The sequence below is a fragment of the Equus caballus genome, chromosome 13 (genome assembly GCF_041296265.1).
Source record: "Equus caballus isolate H_3958 breed thoroughbred chromosome 13, TB-T2T, whole genome shotgun sequence".
Classification (NCBI taxonomy): Eukaryota; Metazoa; Chordata; class Mammalia; order Perissodactyla; family Equidae; genus Equus; species Equus caballus.
Window position 1 is genome coordinate 37,335,469 of NC_091696.1, and position 21,533 is coordinate 37,357,001.

The 21,533-nt window shown below is 36.1% G+C and overlaps 1 protein-coding gene across 23 annotated transcripts in view; it reads left to right on the forward strand.

Annotated features, from left to right (window-relative positions):
- Positions 1-21,533, forward strand: part of ABCA16 (ATP binding cassette subfamily A member 16) — a 223,653-nt gene that overhangs the window by 40,014 nt on the left and 162,106 nt on the right. For 21 of the 23 annotated variants that reach the window (XM_023616175.2, XM_023616174.2, XM_023616178.2 and 18 more), the window contains 3 exons: positions 2,705-2,964; positions 11,162-11,278; positions 12,108-12,225. The exons of the other annotated variants lie outside the window; for them this stretch is intronic. In XM_023616175.2, the coding sequence (XP_023471943.2) occupies positions 2,705-2,964; positions 11,162-11,278; positions 12,108-12,225 (495 nt within the window). The remainder of the gene's footprint in view (positions 1-2,704; positions 2,965-11,161; positions 11,279-12,107; positions 12,226-21,533) is intronic. 23 annotated transcript variants of the gene reach the window in all.

Below are 21,533 nucleotides of genomic sequence, written 5' to 3' on the forward strand. Positions count from 1 at the left end.
TAGCAATGTTTAGCATGGATAGAAATGACATGGTATCATAGTGATTGCATCTTACCAAGTGGTGACACTCATAGTTTATCTTTGGTTTTTGTTTGTTTTCTGTACACAAAATTTTTGTTTTATATTGTTGCTGAATAAGCCTGTGACCTACGTTTCACAATTTGTATAATAATTTATTTAATTGATCAAGATATTTCAGAGAATGACTTTTTTTCTCTCAGATGTTGGGATTGTATTTTGACATTTCACTTCTTATCTCCGAGTGCATATTACTTGAGAACAGGAAGTATACCCTTAGGTTTCCTTAATACCACACTATTTTGAGGGAAATTTTAGACAGACAAAGGATGATGAAGAAGTGAACGCTAGATAACATTCAAATTAAGGAGGAGTAAACAAATGGAGACAAGGGTACAAAGTCTAAGAAGGATTGGCAGGGAAGTGAGTAGAAAATTAAGATCTATTGCATGAATCAACGGAGGAATGGGAAGCTGTGCTTAATATTTCAGCTATATCACCATAAAAGAATCTTTTTGATATTTTAAAACTTAAAAACAGCAATCCCTCCACAGAACACAGAGTTTCAAATAATGTAACACAAACTTTATTTAAAGATTTATAAGTATTCAGGTATAGTTCAGTATAAATATTCAGTTCCATATACATTCTAGATATATTGCTGGTTCCAAATGTTAAAAGTTTCTTTTTCCAATTTCTGATTTGATCCGTGTTGTTCTTTATTGAACAGAAATCTTTAATTTGATGTAATTCATTTTTTCCCATGTAGTCTGTTCTTCTGGGGTTTCGTTTAAGAAGTCCATTCCTACTGCTAAGTTCAAAAATATTCTCCTATTTTTCTTTTATGTTTTTTTCTCCTACAATTTCGTTGTTAATCCATGAGGAGTTTTGTATGTGGCTTTGGTTAGAGATTCACTATTATTTTTCTCCAAATAGAGAAAAACTTTTCCAAAAAACTGTTTACAATAATCTGTCCTCAAGTTCTTTTTTTCCTAGTAGTCTGTCTATTCTTAAACCAATAATATTACTATTACAATGATTTTGTCTACTGTGCCTTAATATCAACTGAGATAGACTCCAGGAGAACCCAGATAATGGAACTAGCAGACAAAGACTTTTAAGGTGGCTCTATTTTCATTGAAATAAAAGAAAATAAGTGCCCAATGAAAGAAATGATAAGAAATCTTAGCAGAGAACTATAGAAACAATAAAAAAGGAATAAAACACAAAGTCTAGAATTGGAAAATACAGGACAGATTTAATAGCCAAATGAAGATGACAGGAGAAAGAGTAAGTGAACTCGGAATAATAAAGTGTATTCAATCAGAAAAACAAAAACAAAAAAATTAAAAATAGAGTTTCAATGAAATGTGGGAAGATACTGAAAGTTCTAACATATCTGTAATCAGAGTCCTTGAGAGATAAGTGAGAAGAGGGCAGGAAAAAAAGTGAAGAGAAAAATGGCTAGAAGAGCCCTAAATTTGGTTAAAGACAATAACCATAAAGGGGCTGAAGCAGATTTATGTATATCAGATAAAATAGATTTCAAGACAGAGGTCCAATTGGTCAGGAGGATATAACAATTATAAATGTGTATGCATCTAATAACAGAGCTTCAAAATACGTGAAGCAAAAATGACAGAATTAAAGGGAGAATTGGGCAATTCCACAATCATAGATATCTTTCTTTCAGCAAGTAATAGAACATGTAAACAAAAAAATTATAAAGAAGCAGGTGATACAAATAACATTTTCAATATCCCTGAACTGATTGACATTTGTAGAATAAATTCTCAACAGTGGTAGAATACATGTTTTTTTTTTTTTAAATGCACATGGTATTTTCACCAGGTAATTCTTAGGCTGGGTTATAAAACAAATCTCATTGAAATTAAAAAGACTGAAATCATATAGAGTATGTTCTCTAATGACAATGGAATTAAATTAAAGAACAATAAGATAATTAGAAAAATTGCAAATATTTGGACATTAAACAACACATTTCTAAATGATCCATGAGTCAAAGAAGAAGTCATACATAAATGAGAAAACATTTTAAACTGAATAATGAAAAAATATGACATGTTAAGATTTGGGAGAAAAATTTGGCGGATACAGCCAAAGCAATGCTTAGAAAGAACTTTATAGTTTTGAATGTTCATATTAGAAAAACGGAAAAACCTAAAGTTAATTATCTGAGTTCCAACCTTAAAAAATTAGTAAAAGAAAAGCAAATTAAACCCTAAGCTGCCTTCTAGTTGTATAATTGTCTTGGTTTCAGTGAAGCAATTTTCCCTGGGGACCATTCTGCATTACTCACCAGAATATATCTGTCATTCTGAGCTTCATTTCTTTCTTTACATTTCCAAGCCTTCATCTCTCCAGTATTTAATTAAATCTACATTCTCTTTGTAGACATAAATTGCATTTAGCAAGCCAACCACTTTCATTGAATATATTTAGTTTGGGGAAGATGTGCATCATATTCAGCTGAAGAAGTATCCCTTACTTCGATGTCAAAACTATGATAGGTTCTCAGAGTAATTATGTTCAATTGGCCTTGATACAACTGTAAATTTAGCTTATTTAGGTGACAAGCTGTGACTTACTTGAATTGCCTTGCTCTTTGTGTGTCTAAGCTGTTCCTTAGTCTGTTTTACTTGACAATGTTTGTTTTATCATGCAGGGTACCTCAGAGAAGGGTTCCTGGCTGTGCAGCATGCCTTAGATAAGGCCATCATGCTGTATCATGAGAGCACAGCTAGACAGAAGCTGTTTGATGGTATCAGCATCTTTGTACAGAGATTTCCATACCCAGCTTATCCTCATGATGAATTAATTGGGATCACTAGTAATTTCTTCCCTTTGATGTTCATACTCATGTTCTCTCCAACTGTACTTTCCATCATGCGATCCGTTGTGTGGGAAAGGGAAAAAGGATTGAAGGTAATCCCAATTATTTTCTGTAAAGATTGTTTTTAGGCCTATGGAGATGTTTTGTTTGGAGAGTTGGATTATTTCTACATATTCAGTCTTGGTGGGTACTTGTCACATCCCAGTGGCAGCAAGTACAGAACAGAGTGAATACTGATGCCACTTATCAATTTTCCAAGCTGGCAGAATTTCAGAGACAAATTGTCTCTAGGGAGCAGCACAAAGGAAAAACCTGAAGGCAAGGAGGGACATAAAAGGGGTTACTAGAGGAATTTCAAGTCTCTAGTATCTAGAGTAACTGTGAACTTCAAACACAGCTCAACTCCTGGCTAAATTAACATGAATTCTCGCATTTTAGGCCTATTTACCTTGATATCTACTGTTCTAGATAATATGTCTGGGTCTCAACAGAAAATTATAAGGCACACTAAAAGTTAAGAAAAACACAGTCCAAAGAGGCAAGTCAGTCATCAGAACCAGACTCAGATAAGACATAGATATTTGAAATATCAAAGAATTTAAAATTACTATGATTAATAATTTAAAGGCTCTAAAGGGAAAGGTAGATGTGTCCAGGATCCTCAAGACCACTCCTATTTTCTGAAATTCACTACAAGGACTCTTGGGACTCAGCATATAGTTATACTCACAGCTGGGACCTATTATAGTAGTATAGTAAGTAAACATGGCTGCATCATAGGAGGAAATGACACAGGCAAAGCCTGGAGGAATTCACCGGTGGGCTTCCTCAAGTAACCCCACAAGAGTCTACACAGAGTTCATGCTTGCCCCAGCAATGAAAGTCCAGCAACATGTTTGTGATGTTTCTATTCAGAGAAGTCCATTAGAAACTTAGCACCCAAGATTTGACTCGAGGCTGGTCACATAAGAACACTTTGCATAGCCTGTACCAAAATTCCAAACTCCTAGACAGCAAATATCCAGCATAAATCATATTGTTTGTACAAACAGTTTAGGCACAGTCGCCTACCCTTATCATTTAGAGGTTGTTTTATATCAGTGTAGGGAACAGTTTACCATCCAAGTTCCCATATACCAGCCAAGGGCCAACCTTGCAAACATGCCTATCTAAGAAAGGTACTCTCAGGTCGTCTTTGTTAACTCTTTTCTGCACGTGCACGATCATACAGGTAATGCTATCAGAGAGATCAAAACTTGAGAAGGAGTCAAATGGAATTTCTAGAAACAAAAAACATGCTAACAAAAATGAAGAATGCCTTTGACAGGATCATCAGTAGATTTGACTTTGATGAGGAAAGAATCAGAGACCTGAACACAAGACAGTTGAAATTACACAAACTGAGATGCAAAGAGAAAACAAAACGTAAAAATCCAGAAGAGGAGGGGGCAGAGCAAAATGGCGGGGTGAGCTGACCCGGGATTCTCTCCCCTCCAAAATACAACAAAAGATTGGAAGAACTGAATTTCAGAGAACAAAAATAATGCCAGCTCGTTAGAGACCTACAATTCCAAGAAGGCAGAGATCATAAACCTTGGTTTACACCTTCGGAGGCACTGGAACGGTAGGAGAGAACATCGCTCCCTCCCCTAGAGTCTGCAATCACTGTGGCGTGGGTCAGGAGGGAGCGGGGGAGGGGCCATGCGACCGGGGCATCATCCAGGACTCCTGCCGCTGATTCAGTGGAGACCTGCTGACGGGGGGAAAGCTTCCGTCCACAGGGACCCCATAAATTAAGGGCCTTGGGAGACCAGAGAACAGAACTGATCTGAACACAGACTGGCGCGTGTGAGTTACAGCCCCTCCGCCCCAGCGAAGCTAGTGGGCGCAGCCATCTTGCCCCAAGGCGGAGACCTCATAACACGCCGCTCTCGACCCCCATCTAGTGGCGACAGGCTGTAACTGCAACTGAATTCTACCACCATGGGAAAAAAACGCTCCTCTACCATCCAGCAATTTATAAAAGCCCCAGACCAGAAGGAAAACAATAAAAACACAAATTAAGTCCTGAGGACTTGGAATTAGGTAAACTAAGTGATAATGAATTCAGAGCACCTATAGTCAAAAAACTCAATGAGGTAGAGAGAAAGAGAAACAAGCCGAGTTCTGGAGTTACTTCACAAAAGACACTGAAATCATAAAGAAGAATCAAACAGAATTGAGATGAAAAACACAATGGACCAGATAAAACAGAATACGGATTCCCTGAATGCCCATGTAGTCAACATAGAGGAGAAAATTAGCATAATCGAGGACAGACAGCCTGAATGGCGCCAGACAGAGGAAGAAAGAGAACTAAGAATTAAAAAAATGAGGAAAATCTCCGAGAGATAATGGATTCAATGAGGAGTAAGAACATAAGGATCATAGGAATTCCCGAGAATATGGAAAAGGAAAATGGAGCGGAAAGTGTGCTTAACGAAATTATTGAAGAGAACTTCCCAAATCTAGGGATCAATGGAGAAATGTGTGTAGAGGAGGGTTTTAGATCTCCTAGATTTGTCAATGTAAAAAGAGATATCCCAAGGCACATGGAAGTAAAGTTGGCAAATAGGAATGATAAGGAGAGAATACTCAGGGAAGTAAGGGAAAAAAAAGAGAATAACCTATAAAGGAGCCCCTATCAGACCATCAGTGGATTTCTCTACAGAAACCCTACAAGCTAGGAGGGAATGGAGTGATATATTCAAAGCTTTAAAGGATAAAAACCTTCAGCCAAGAATACTCTATCCAGCAAGAATTTCCTTCAGATATGAGGGAGAAATTAAATCTTTTCCAGACAAACAAAAGTTAAGGGAATTTGTAACTAAAAGCCCTCCATTACAAGAAATCCTCAAGAAGGCTCTCATACTTGAAAAAAGAAAAAAGGGAGAAAGGGGACACAATCCACAGACTAGGGAGACTGATGGATAGAACCAGAACAGGATAGCAAATATTCAATTATAGCATTAGGGTAAAGGTAAGGAAATTACCAAAACAAGGGCGATCTTAGCACTCTAACTACAAATGCATAAGACGAGTTGGAATAAAAAAATGAAAATAATTATTTAGGAGGGGAAGAGCAAAGGGTCTAAATTAGTATTGGTCAAGTAGGTAAGACACCACCAGAGAACAGACTATATTATACACGAGATTCTAAATACAAACTTCAAGGTAGACACTTAAATAAAGTACAGAACAGAGTCACAAATCATAAATAAGGAAAAATCTAAGAAACCCAGCATAAGAAATTGCAGTGTTAAATGGGTAGGATAAACCACACAGGAAAAGAAATGCAGGAAAACAAGATAATGAGCGACAGATTAACAGCATTAAGTCCACATGCATCAATAATCACTCTCAATGTGAACGGATTGAACTCTCCAATAAAAAGACACAGAGTGGCAAAATGGATTAGAGAACACAATCCAACAATTTGTTGCCTCCAGGAAACACATCTCAGCCTCAAGGACGAACACAGACTCAGGGTGAAGGGGTGGAGGACAATACTTCAAGCAAACAGCAAGGAAAAAAAGGCAGGTGTTGCAATTCTCATATCAGACCAAGTGGATTTCAAAATAAGACAGGTAAAGAGAGACACAGAGGGACAATATATAATGATCAAAGGGACACTTCATCAAGAAGAAATAACGCTTATAAATATCTATGCACCCAACACAGGAGCACCAAGATTCATAAAGCAACTATTAACAGACCTAAAGGAAGATGTTAAAAACAACACAATAATAGTAGGGGACCTCAACACCCCACTCACATCAATGGACAGATCATCCAGACAGAAAATCAACAAGGAAATAGTGGAGCTGAATGAAAAACTAAAACAATTGGACTTAATAGACTTATATAGATCACTCCACCCTGAAAGAGCTGAATACACATTCTTCTCAAGTGCACATGGAACATTCTCTAGGATAGACCATATGTTGGGAAACAAGGCAAACCTCTACAAATTTAAAAAAATTGAAATAATAACAAGCATCTTCTCAGATCATAGTGCTACAAGGCTAGAAATTAATTACAAGAAAAAAGCTGAGAAAGGCACAAAGATGTGGAGACTAAACAACACACTACTGAACAAGCAATGGATCATTGAAGAAATTAAAGAAGAAATAAAAAAATACCTGCAAACAAATGAAAATGATAGCATGCCATACCAACTCATATGGGATACAGCCAAAGCTGTATTAAGAGGAAAATTCATCACAATACAGGAACAGCTTAACAAACAAGAAAAATCCCAAATAAGCAACCTTAAAGCACACCTAACTGAACTAGAGAAAAAAGAACAAATGAAGCCCAGTCAGCAGAAGGAGAGAAATAATAAAAATCAGAGCAGAAATAAATACTATTGGAATGAAAAAGGCAGTAGAAAGGATCAATGAGACAAAGAGCTGGTTTTTTGAGAAGATAAATAAAATTGACAAACCACTAGTCAGACTTACAAAGAAAACAAGGGAGAAAGCTCAAATAAACAAAATCAGAAATGAGTGAGGAGAAATAACAACAGACTCTGCAGAAATACAACAGATTATAAGAGAATACTACAAAAAACTATATGCCAACAGAATGGATAACATAGAGGAAATGGATAAATTCCTGGACTCCTACAGTCTCCCAAAGCTCACTCAAGAAGAGGCAGACAATTTGAACAGACCAATCACAAGGAAAGAGATTGAAACAGCAATCAAAAACATCCCAAAGAATAAAACCCCAGGACCAGAGGGCTTTCCTGGGGAATTCTACCAAACTTTTAGAGAGGATTTAATACCTATCCTTTTCAAGCTATTCCAAAAAATTAGGGAAGATGGAACACTTCCTAACACATTCTATGAGGCCAACATCACGCTGATCCCAAAACCTGACAAGGACACCACGAAAAAAGAGAACTACAGGCCAATATCACTGATGAACATAGATGCAAAAATTCTGAACAAAATTTTGGCAACCAGAATTAAGCAATTCATCAAAAGAATCATACATCAGGATCAGGTGGGATTCATACCAGGGACACAAGGATGGTTCAACATCCGCAAATCAATCAACGTGATACACCACATCAACAAACTGAGGAATACAAACCACATGATCATCTCAATAGATGCAGAGAAGGCATTTGACGAGATCCAACAGCCATTTATGATAAAACTCTGAACAAAATGGGCATAGAAGGAAACTACCTCAACATAATAAAGGCCATATACGACAAACCCATAGCCAACATCATACTCAATGGACAAAAACTGAACCCCATCCCCCTGAAAACAGGAACGAGACAAGGATGCCCTCTATCACCACTCTTATTTAACATAGTACTGGAGGTCCTGGCCAGAGCAATCAGGCAAGAGAAAGGAATAAAAGGAATCCAAATAGGGAAGAAGTGAAACTCTCGCTGTTTGCAGACGACATGATCTTATATATAGAAAACCCCAAAGAATCCATTGGAAAACTGTTAGAAGTAATCAACAACTACAGCAAAGTTGCAGGGTATAAAATCAATTTGCATAAATCAGTAGCATTTCTATACTCCAGTAATGAACCAACAGAAAAAGAACTCAAGAATACAATACCATTCACAATCGCAACAAAAAGAATAAAACACCTTGGGGTAAATTTAACTAAGGAAGTGAAGGACCGATATAATGAAAATTACAAGGCCTTTCTGAGAGAATTGGATGACGACATAAGGAGATGGAAAGACATTCCATGTACATGGATTGGAAGAATAAACATAGTTAAAATGTCCACTCTACCTAAAGCAATCTACAGATTCAATGCCATCCCAATCAGAATCCCAATGACATTCTTTACAGAATTAGAACAAAGAATCCTAAAATTCATATGGGGCAAAAAAATACCCCGAATTTCTAAAGCAATCCTGAGAAAAAAGAACAAAACGGGAGGCATCACAATCCCTGACTTCAAAACATACTACAAAGCAACAGTAATCAAAACAGCATGGTACTGGTACAAAAACAGGTGCACAGATCAATGGAACAGAATTGAAAGCCCAGAAATAAAACCACACATCTATGGACAGCTTATCTTTGACAAAGGAGCTGAGGGCATACAATGGAAAAAAGAAAGTCTTTTCAACAAATGGTGCTGGGAAAACTGGAAAGCCACATGTAAAAGAATGAAAATTGACCATTCACCAAAATAAACTCAAAATGGATTAAAGACCTAAAGGTGAGACCTGAAACCATAAGGCTTCTGGAAGAAAACGTAGGCAGTACACTCTTGGACATCAGTATTAAAAGGATCTTTTCGGACACCATGCCTTCTCAGAGAAGGGAAACAATAGAAAGAATAAACAAATGGGACTTCATCAGATTAAAGAGCTTCTTCAAGGCAAATGAAAACAGGATTAAAACAAAAAAACAACCCACTAACTGGGAAAAAATATTTGCAAGTCATATATCTGACAAAGGCTTAATATCCATAATATATAAAGAACTCTCGCAACTCAACCACAAAACATCAAACAACCCAATCAAAAAATGGGCTGGAGACATGAACAGACATTTCTCCAAAGAAGATATACTGATGGCCAATAGGCACATGAAAAGATGCTCATCATCGCTGATCATCAGGGAAATGCAAATCAAAACTACACTAAGATATCACCTTACACCCGTTAGAATGACAAAAATATCTAAAACTAATAGCAACAAATGTTGGAGAGGTTGTGGAGAAAAAGGAACCCTCATACACTGCTGGTGGGAATGCAAACTGGTGCAGCCACTATGGAAAACAGTATGGAGATTCCTCAAAAAATTAAAAATAGAACTACCATACGATCCAGCCATCCCACTACTGAGTATTTATCCAAAGAGCTTGAAGTCAGCAATCCCAAAAGTCCTATGCACCCCAATGTTTATTGCAACACTCTTTACAATAGCCAAGACGTGGAAGCAACCTAAGTGTCCAGCAACAGACGAATGGATAAAGAAGATGTGGTACATATATACAATGGAATACTACTCAGCTGCAAAACAGAACAAAATCATTCCATTTGCAATAACATGGATGGACCTTGAGAGAATTATGTTAAGTGAAATAAGCCAGCGAGAGAAAGATAATCTGTGTATGTCTCCACTCATATGAGGAATTTATAATTATGGACTAAGAACAGTTTAGTGGATACCAGGGGAAAGGTGGGGTGGGGGGTTGGCACAAAGGGTGAAGTGGTGCACCTACAACATGACTGACAAACATTAATGTACAATTGAAATTTCACAAGATTGTAACCTATCAATAACTCAGTTAAAAAAAAATCCAGAAGAAAGCATCTAAAAGGTGTAGGACAACATCAAATGATATAACATATACATAATTGGACTCCCAAATAAGAGAATAGAGCTAAAGAAATAATGGCAGAGTATTTTCCAAAATTAATGATAGACATCAAACCAGATCCAAGAAGCTCGGAGAACACAAAGCAGGATAAATAGAGTGTACGTGCACACACACACACGTGCCTAGGCATGTCATATTCAAACTGATGAAAACCAAAGACAAAAAGAAAATCTTGAAGGCAGCCAGAGAGGGTGGAAAAGACACATTGCCTACAAGGAACAAGCATAAGAAATAAAGCCAACTTCTCACTTATAATTGAATTTTTTTAAAACAAAAACAAAAATGCAGAAGGGCCGGCCCCATGGCTGAGTGGTTAAAGTTCTGCATGCTCTGTTTGGCGGCCTGGGTTTGCAGGTGTGGATCCTGGGTACGGACCTTTGCCACTCATCAGCCATGTTGTGGTAGTGACCCGCATACAAAATAGAGGAAGACTGGCACAGTTGTTAGCTCAGGGCTACTCTTCCTCAAGCAAAAAAAGAGGAAGATTGGCAACAGATGTTAGCTCAGGGTGAGTCTTCCTTAGAAAAATGAAAGATACATTTTCCTAATATTCTTGGATGTATAGTATAATAGGAAAGAGATCTTAGTCTCAATATGTCAAGGTTTAATTTGAAATGTTTTCCATTTGGTCCAATGTTGGGTGTAGTGTGGAAAATCTAGAGAAATATATTTTAATTCCAGTACTGCCCTTCCTAACTGCATAATTTTGATCAATACACTTGACTTTCTGAGCCTTGATTTTTTGCATTCATAAAATGGAGATGATATTACCCATTTGTATGGGTTTTATGGGAATTTAATTAGAAAAATATATGTGAAAGCACTATGAATTGCTGATATATGTAATATTTGATTTGTGTTGACTTTCTACAGGAGTACCAGCTCATAATTGGACTTAGAAACTGGATGATATGGGCTGCGTATTTCTTCACATTCTTCCTCTTTTATATCATTATTATCATTTTGATATGTGTGTTATTCTTTGCCAAGGCAAGTGTCTAGTTTTGTGCTGTCCAATAGAAATATGAGTCACATATGTAATATTAAATTTTTAGTAGCAATAATTTTTGAACTAGAAACTAGAAATTTTTGAAAAGCAAAAAGAACAGATGAAATTGTCTTAATATTTAATTTAAGCCAGTATATACAAAATATAATTTCAGCATGCAACCAATTAAAACGAGATATTTTACATACTTTTGTGTACTAAGTCTTCAAACCCCAGTGTATCTTTTATACTTATAGCACATCTAGGTTCATATGCTGTATTTTCATTAGGAATGCTGGGTCTGTACTTGACACTGCTTTCTATGTTTAACTTAAATTAAAAATAGCTACAGTTAAATGAAAACTAAAATTCAGTTCCTCAATCACACTAGCTCATTCCAAGTGCTCATGTGTGCTCTAAGTGCTCCATGTGTGATTGGAATCACACATTCCAAGTGCTAAGTAGCTACATGTGATTAATGGCTACTATATTGGACATCTTATTTCCAGTTGATTGCAGCCTGCTGCAGCTATCCTTTGAAAGGGAAAAAGTAATATAACGAGGACTGATTTGTCTCAGGTTGTCAGGGAGATGAAATATAGCTTTTATTGTCTCCACTAGGGAAACTCAGAGGCGACCGAATTGCTGAGAAAAACTTAAACCCTTGTGTAAGAAATTTTATTTAGTTATTTTTCCATCTCATTGAGTTTCAGTCACTGAGCAGTGTGATATATTTCATTAAAGACCATCATTTTCTCCCTCTTCCCTTGTTTTTTTTTGTGACACTACTTATTGTGTACCTTACATGATGTCATAATTGTTTTATTGTAGATTGTCGGTGATCCAATCTTCCGCTACAGTGACTATAGTTTCATCTTTATCTTTCTTATGTGTTATTCCATTGCTTCAATATTCTTTGGCTTTATGATTAGCACATTCTTCAGTAAAGGTGAGTCTAAGACTTCTCCTGTAACAATTTGTTTTAATTGGCCCAAATAGGATCATGTTTGGGAGCTCCTTCTGGCTACCTCATGTATAGTCTTGACTTAGATTCTAACATAGAAAGTATTTTGCATATAAAATGATTTGACAGGAGGTATAGAGCATTTAAAATTAAAATGGCCCAATGTATATATAGAAATAAGATATAAAATAAAATTGTGATAGTTGGAACTTAGGATAAACTGGACAACGCTTCTTACAGAAGTTGGTTTCAAATCACTTCTGAAAGCATGTCAAAGGATGGAGGTATTCATTCATTTATTCAGCATATCCTTTGTGCACTTACCACGTGGCAAGAACTTGTACCATATACATAAGTACAAAGGAAAACTGATTCTCTGTGAAAGCTCACACAAGAAAAATATGTGTGATCAAATAACCCCATATTGTTCTATTAAGGATTTTGTAGAAATAGTTCTCTGCTAGCAGTTTTTAAATCACTTCCCAAAAGATTCAGGAATGTTTCTTTTTTAGACTCCAAGTATTAACCAAGTATTATTCCTCCTGTATCTTTCTTCCATACTGAACCATCAGAATACTATCCCTATTAAAAAATTTTAGAGTATAAATATAGTTTCACAGTTAAGACTTTTCAACATCACTGGTAATTTAGCCTTTAATATATTATCACAGATATTATCAGCTGATTGATTTTCACAATTGTGCGGAGAAGAAAAGCAAGCCTGAGACTCCTATCCTTAGAAAGGCCTGCTTGAAATGTTGGCCTTTGGCTGGCATCTGGGAACTTAAACTTGGGGAAGAGTCCCACCATCCTCTAAATAATAAGAGTGGCTCACTGTAGCTATACTGTTTGTGCAAACAATATGGTTTATACTGACTCTTGAATCTTGGTATCTGTTAGGCAGAGAATGCCTATGTGACTAGCCCTCAATAAAAACGTTGGTCACTGGATCTCTAATGAGCATCTGGTCGACAATATTTCACACATGTTGTCACAGTTCACTGCTGGGGGAATTAAGCACAACTTGTGTGATTCCACTTAGAAAGAACTCTTGGAAGCTTGTGCCTGCTTTCCTCTGGGCTTTGCCTCATTCTCCTTTTCCCTTTGCTGACTGTGCTTTGTATCTTTCTGTTGTTATTACAGTGTTACTATTAATTAACCATAGCTGTAAGTACGACTATACGCTAAATCTTGTGAATTGTCCTAGCAGGTCATCAAACTCAGGGGTGGTCTTGAGGACCCTAACAAGACAATTAACACAACAAAATCATGTATAAAGAAAAATAATTTGTTGAGCTAAAACATAAGGTGGTGTGTTGAAGATCAAGATAATATTGCCAGATAAACAGGAATCACTGCATTTATAAAAACTTAAAGGAAGGGGAATTTTATTTCTGGTGGTATGATAGACTAAATAATTGGAATCACTCTCTCAACTAAAACAATTAAAATGTTGGGTTTTTTTAACTTATTTTTAAATATATGGCTTTAAATATTTATTTTTTAAATATATAGCTCCACAAAGATGGAATAGCCTCATCTGCCCAAGTCCTACCCCTTACAATTAAAAATCTTTGATATAACAATAAACAAGCATAGGAAGTCCCTGAAATATATAAAGAAGGCTGCCTAGAGACCTCAGAACTTGAGGAATTAAATGACCTTACATTCCCTGTATTTTCTTATTGCTTCCCATATATCTTTGAAAAAACACTGCAGTAACCTCCAATCTGTAACCAACAGGCACAGAAAAAGTTCTAAGAAAAGCTTGTTCTCCCAAGCCAAAGGTCTAGTAAGGGGATGGCCTACCAATAAAAAAGACTTTTGGCAATATTTGTCCTACTCCAGCCCAACACTAAGGGGAAGATGACTGCATGACTGCACCCCAACCTGCATGGCTGAAGCAGGGTCAAGAAAGAAGTTAATCCTTCATCCCAATCGCCTATTCTCCAGAATCAAGCAGTATTCCAATTCCCTTGCCAGGGTATTGCCAGGGTCCGGTAATGAGTTGGACTTCCATCCACACACAGACAGCATCAGTAAGACTTAACAGGTAGTACAAGTCAGTTCTAATAAGCAACCCTGGTGTCAGCAAGGCCAAGTAGGGAGCTGATCTTCCACATCTACCCAACAGCAATGAGACTAAAGAAAATGTTGTGCACAGCTAGTCACCACTCCTTCCCCACCTCTCACCCTGTAGCATCAGTGAGGCCCAGTGGGGAGCTGAGCTTCCACCCTCAGTCAGAGTTGGTGTGAGTCAGTGCCCCACTTTCATTAGGAAAGTGTCAGCAGACCCAAGGAGAGATTTGAAGTTCCACCTCATCTCTCTGCAATGAAGCAGGGTTATTACCCTATTTTTTCCAAGGAAGTGTCAGCAGGGAGGAAGAACATACACACCCACCTGACCTTTGTGATACACCTTCACAGAGGCACAGCCTGCTTAAAAAAAAAAAAAAAAAAAAGATTAGGATTCTGAGTCTCATTATACCTAAAATGATCAGCACACAATAGAAAATAACTCATCATACAAAGAACCAGGAAAATCGCAAAATGAATGAGAAATGACATTCATGTCAACAGACACCAACGTGGAGATGAAGTAGATATTGCAGTTACCTGACAAGGAACTTAAGCAGCCATCATAAAAATACTTAGTCAAGCAATTATAAACTCTTGAAACAAATGGAAAAATAGAAATCTCAGCAAAGAAATAGAAGTGATAAAAAAGAACCAAATGGAAATTATTGTCCTGAAAAACACAATAACAAACTTAAAAACTTAAGGAAAATGAAGACAAGAGGATAGAATAAGAGAAATTGCGGACAGATCAATAGAATTTACACATTCTGAATAGAGAGGAAATATGCTGAAAAGATGAATAGATTCTCAAAGACCTGTAGGACAATAACAACATATCTAACATATCAATGGAGTCTCAAAAGAAGAGTAGAAAAAATGGGACTGAAAAAGTATTCAAATAAATAATGGTTGAAAATTTATCAAATCTGGTGAAAGACTTATAGTCTCAAGAAGCTGAGTAAACCCCAAATGGGATAAACTTAAAGAAACTCATGCCAAGACACATCACAATTAAACTTATGACAACTGAAGACAGTGAAAAAAAAACAGCCAGAGAGAAACATTACATTATTTATAGGGGAGCGTCAATTTGAATGACTGTAAATTTCTCATCTAAAAGTAGAAGGAAGTGGCACATTTTTCAAATGCTGAAGAAAAGAACTGCCAACAATTAATTCTAGATCCAGCAAAACTATCCTCCAGGAATGAATAGGAAGTATAGACATCCTCAGGAGAAAAATGAAAAGAATTTGTCGCTTGCAAACTACCATTAAAAAGTGGCTAAAGGAAGTTTTCTAAACAGAAAGGAAATTATAACATAAGTCTTAAAACTTTACAAAGGAAGGAACATGGAAATGGGTAAAAATAGGCATAAGTATAGCAGACTATTCTAATTCTCCTGTGTTTCTCAGGTCAAATTTGATGGATGAAGCAAAGTTATACACCATCCAATGTGTTGCCAAATCTAAGTAAAGAAAATACATACAACAATTAAGAGTTATAAAGTGATTGGGGCAAAGTAACCTAAAGGGAAGTCAGGTTTCTACAACTTAAGATGCTGAAACACAGAATTTGGATTGCTGCAGCCACAAACCAAGGAATGCTTGCAGACACCAAGAGCTGGAATAGGCAAGGAGTGCATTTGTCCCTAGAGCCTCCAGATGAGAGTACCCCTGTTGACACCATGCTCTTATGTATAGTTGCATTCCTAACCCAGCTGCCTTCATTACTATGTCTCTCTTCATTACTAGGTGCTTCTGCAGAGACCTCTTTAGTGTGTGTGTTGGGGATGGGGGTGAACATTGAAGACATTTTTCTCCACTGTGACTCAGCACTCAGAACTTTTCCACTTGTAGCTCTCCTCCAGTCCCCAGTGAGATGAAGACACCCCACATCTGTGATGATCCATGTGATTCTCAACCACTGTACTGATCCATGGAGGAAATAGAACAGGGGAAAGTTGGTGCTTTCTCCGTTTTAGCCTTTTGCTTATACTATTGCAGTAAGTGATTAAAGGCTTCTGTTACTTCTGTTTTGGCTTGTTGCTTTAATTGACAGTTCCAACATCTGGTAGCCCAGCTTTCTATCTCTAGCTCCCTGTCAAAGCTGAGCTCCTGAGAAAAACTGTCAGAAACAACTTTTTCAAAACTCTAGAATCAAATTTTAAAAACTTACACCACCCAGGGGAGTTGAAAAGAGAGAAGCTGGTAGATTTCAGTAAGAGAACATTGTGACATTTAAATTTACCAACCTACCATCTCTCATTCCCCAGCTCATCTTAAGAAGTTCAGTAAGTTACAAAACAACAAAGATAACTAAATGAATTCGGGAAAACAATACATGAACAAAATGAGAATACCAACAAAGAGATAGAAACAATAAAAAAAAGAACTAAATAGAAATTCTTAGTTGAAGGATTCAGTAATTGAACTGAAATATTCACTAGGGGGATTAAAAAGCAGACTTTATCAAGCACAAGAGAGTATTAGCAAACTCAATGAACGGACATTTGAAATTATCCAGTTAGAGAAGCAAAAAGAAATGAAGAAGAGTGAAGAAAGGCTAACTCTTAAGGGAATTATGGGACACTAACATAAAGTAAATAATATATGCATTATGGGAGTCTCAGAAGGAGAAAAGAGAAAGCAGAAAGCTTATCTAAAGAAATAATGGCTGAAAAGTTCCATAATCCGGAGAGAGAAACAGACATCCAGACTCATGAAGCCTCCAAATAGACCCCGAATAGAATGAACCCAAAGAAGTCTACATGGAGACACATTACAATCAAATTGTCAAAAGTCAAAGAAAAAGATAATTTTGAAAGCAGCAAGAGAAAACTGTATCTTCATGTACAGGGAATCCTTGTAAAATTGTCAATGGATTTCTCAGCAGAAACCTTGAAGGCTATGATTCAAAATGCTGAAAGAAAACTGCCAACCAAGAATACACACATACTTTGGAGATATTGCAGGTTCACTTCCAGACCACCACAATAAAGCGAATATCACAATAAAGTAAGTCACACAAATTTTTTGGTTTCCAGTGCATGTAAAGTTATGTTTACACTATACTGTAGTCTATTAAATGTACAGTAGCATTATGTCTGAAAAACCAGTTTATGTACACTAATTTAAAAAAATAGTTTATTGAAAAAAAGTGCTAACCATAATCTGAACCTTCGGTGAGTCATAATCTTTTTGCTGATAGAGGGTCTTATAAAAAATGCAGTACCTGCAAAGTGCAAAACACAAAGCACAATAAAACGAGTTATATCTGTACTAGCCTGGGCAAAACTGTCCTTTAAAAATAAAGGAGAGATAAAGAGTTTCACAGACAAACAAAATCTGTGGAAGTTTATTACCAGTATACCTGTATTACAAGAAATTCTAAAAGGAGTTCTTCAAGTTGAAACAAAATGATGCTAAAGAGAAACACAATTCATTTGAAAGTGCAAAACTCACTGGTAAAGGCAAATATATAGACAGATACAATATTGTAATATTGTAATGGCACTGAGTAATTCCATTTTAATTCCAGTATAAAAGTTAAAAGACAAAAGTAATGAGAATAGCTATAAATACAAAAATTTTAATGTATACACAATATAAAAATATGTAAATTGTGACATCTAACATAAACTTTGAGGAGGAAGAATTAAAAGGGTAGAGTTTTTTATGCAATTAAAGTTGTTATCAGCTTAAAAGAGACTGTTAGAACTATAAGATATTTTATGTAAGGCTCATGGTAACCACAAAGGACATACCTATAGTAAATACACATACACACACACAAAAAAAGAATCACTTTCTCACTGCAAAAATTGACAAATCACAAAAGAAGATGGCAGAGAAGAAAAGAGAGACAAAGAACTATGAATCAGAAACAAGTAACAAAAGGGCAATAGTAAGTCCTTATCTATCAATAATTACTTTATTAAACATAAATGAATTAAACACTCCAGTCAAAAACCAGTAAGTGGGTGAATAGATGAAAAAAGAAGATATCACTATTTGTTGTTTATGAGAGGCTCACTTTAGAATTAAGGACACAGGTTCAAAATGAAGGAATGGAAAAGGATACTCTGTAAAAATCATAACCAAAAGGCTGCAGAAGTGGCAGGTATACTTATATAAAATAGACCTTAAATCAAAAACTTTCAGAAGAGGCAAAGAAGGATATTACATAATGACAAGAAGGTCAATTCATGAAGAAGATATAGCAATTATAAATATATATGCACTTAATGTCAGAACACCTAAATATATAAGGCATACTTTGAAATATCTGAAGGGAGAAATAGACAGTAATACAGTAAGGGTAGAAGGCTTCAATACCCCCACTTTCAACAATGAATAGAACATCCATACAGAAAATCAATAAAGAAAGAGATTTGAGCTACACTATAGGCCAAGTGAACAGATATATACAGAACATTCAACCCAACAGCAGCAGAATTCCCATTCTTCTCAAGTGCACACTGAATATCCTCCAGAACAGAACACATTTCAGGTCACAAAACAAGTCTTAAAAAATTTGAGAAGACTGAAATCATTCCAAGTATATTTTCTGATCACAATGGAATAAAACCTTAAAAAGAAAGTGATGGGAAAATTCACAAATTCGTGAATTTTTAAAAACTCTTGAACAACTATTAGTCAAAGAAGAAATGAAAGGGAATTAGAAAATATCTCAAGACAAATGAAAACTAAAAGCAACATAACAAAACTCATGGGATGCAGCAAAAGCAGCACCAAGAGGAAATTTATAGCAATAAACACATTCATTTAAAAAGGAAAAGGCTCAAGTAAACAAGCTAATTTTAAGGGTTAGAAGATTAATAAGCTAAACTGAAGGGAGGAAATAATAAAGAATACAACAGATATAAATGAAAGAGAGAATATAAAAACAACAGAAATAAATCACCAAAACTAAGATTTGGTTTTGAAAAGCTAAAGAAAATTGACAAAACTTTCACTAGACTAAGAAAAAAAAGAGAAAACACTCAAAGTCAGAAATGAAAGAGAACACTTTACAACTGATGCCACAGAAATACAAATGATCATAAGAGACTATTGTGAACAATTACACACCAACAAATTGGAAAGCTTAGAAAAAATAGATAAATTCCTAGAAACGCAACCTACCAAGGCTAAATCATGAAGAAAAAGAAAACCTGAAGAGACCAAGAACAAGGAGATTGAATCAGTAATAAAAAAAAATCTCACAACAAAAAAAGGACCAGAGGCCTTCACAGGTGAATTCTACTAAATGTTTAAAGATAAGCTTCTCAAACTCTTCCAAGAAATTGAAGAGGAGAAAACACTTCCCATCTCATTTAATAATGCCAGCATCACCCTAATATCAAAGCCAAACAGAGACACCACAGGGAAAGAAAACTACAGGCCAATAACCCTGATGAACAACAAAATACTAGCAAACCAAATCCACAAACACGTTAAAAGGATCATACATTGGGGCCAGCCCCATGGCCAAGTGGTTAAGTCTGTGTGCTCTGCTTTGGCAGCCCAGGGTTTCACTTGTTCAGATCCTGGACGTGGACATGGCGCCACTCATCAGGCCATGCTGAGGCAGCATCCCACATAGTACAACCAGAGGCACTGACAACTAGAATATTCAGCTATATACTGGGGGGCTTGGCGGAGAAGAAGAAAAAAAAAAAAGATTGGCAACAGATGTTAGCTCAATCTTTAAAAAAAAAAAAAAAGGATCATACACTGTAACCAAGTGGGATTTATCCCTGGGATACAAAGAAGTTTCAACATACACGTATCAATTAATATGTTAGACCTCATTAATAGAATGAAAGACAAAAATCTTAAGTTCATCTCAATAGACACAGAAAAAGCATTTGACAAAATTCAATACTGTTTCATGAAAAATAGGCTCAACCATTTAGGTATATAAGGAAGGTATATATGAGAAGCCCACAGCTAGCATCATACTCAATGGTGAAAAACTGAAAGCTTTTCCTCTAAGATCAGGAACAAGGCAAGGATGCCCACTCTTACCGCTTCTATTCAACATAGTACTGGAAGTCATAGCCAGAGCAGTTGAGCAAGAAAAAGAAATAAAAGGCATCCAAATCAGAAAGGGAGAAGTAAAAAGATCTCTGCTTATGACATGATCTTATATTTAGAAAATCCTAAAGACTCCACACAAAAAATGTTAGAACTAATAAGCAAATTCAGTGAAGTGTTGGATACAAAATCAACATACAAAAATCACTTGCATTTCTATACTTTAATGATGAACTATCCACAAAAGAAATTAGGAAGACATTTCCTCTTGCAATAGCGTCAAAAAAGAACAAAGTACTTAGGAATAAACTTAACCAGGGAAGTGAAAGACTTGTACCCTGAAAACTACAAATCATTGATGACCAGAAATTAAAGCAGACACAAATAAAGGGAAAGACATCCTGTATTTATGGATTGGAAGACTTAATATTGTTAAAATGTCCATACTAACCCAAAGTGAACTACAGATTAAATGTAATACCTATCATAATCTCAATAACATTTTTTTTACAGAAGTAGGGGGAAAAACCCTAAAATTCGTATGGAATCACCAAAGACCCTAAGTAGCCAAAGCAATCTTGAGAAAGAAGAACAAGGCTTGGGGACATCACACTTCCTTATTTCAAAATATATCACAAAGCTACAGTAATTAAAACACTATGATACTGGCATAAAAACAACACATACCAATGGAAGAGAAAAGAGAGCCCAGAAATAAAACCACACACATGCATCAACTGATATTCACTGTGAGTGCCAAGAACACACAAAGAATGGATGTGGAAAGGATAGTCTTTTCAACAAATGGTATTGGAAAACTGGATATCCACATGCGAAAAAAAGAAATTTGGCCCTAATCTTACACCATACACAAATATTAACTCAAAATGGATTACAGACTTAAATGTAAGGCATGAAACTGTAAAACTCCTAAAAGAAAACGGGACAAAACCTTCTTCACCTTGGTTTTGGCAATGATTTCATCGATATGACACCAAAATCACAGGCAACAGAAGCAAAAGTAGACAAGTGGGACTACATCAATGTAAAAGGTTTTCGCACAACAAAGTAAATAAGAAAATGAAGAAGCAACCTATGGAATGAGAGAAAATACTTGCAAACCAAATAAGGCTTCCTCTGCTATCCAAAAATTTGCTTTACGCCACTTCACTTTTA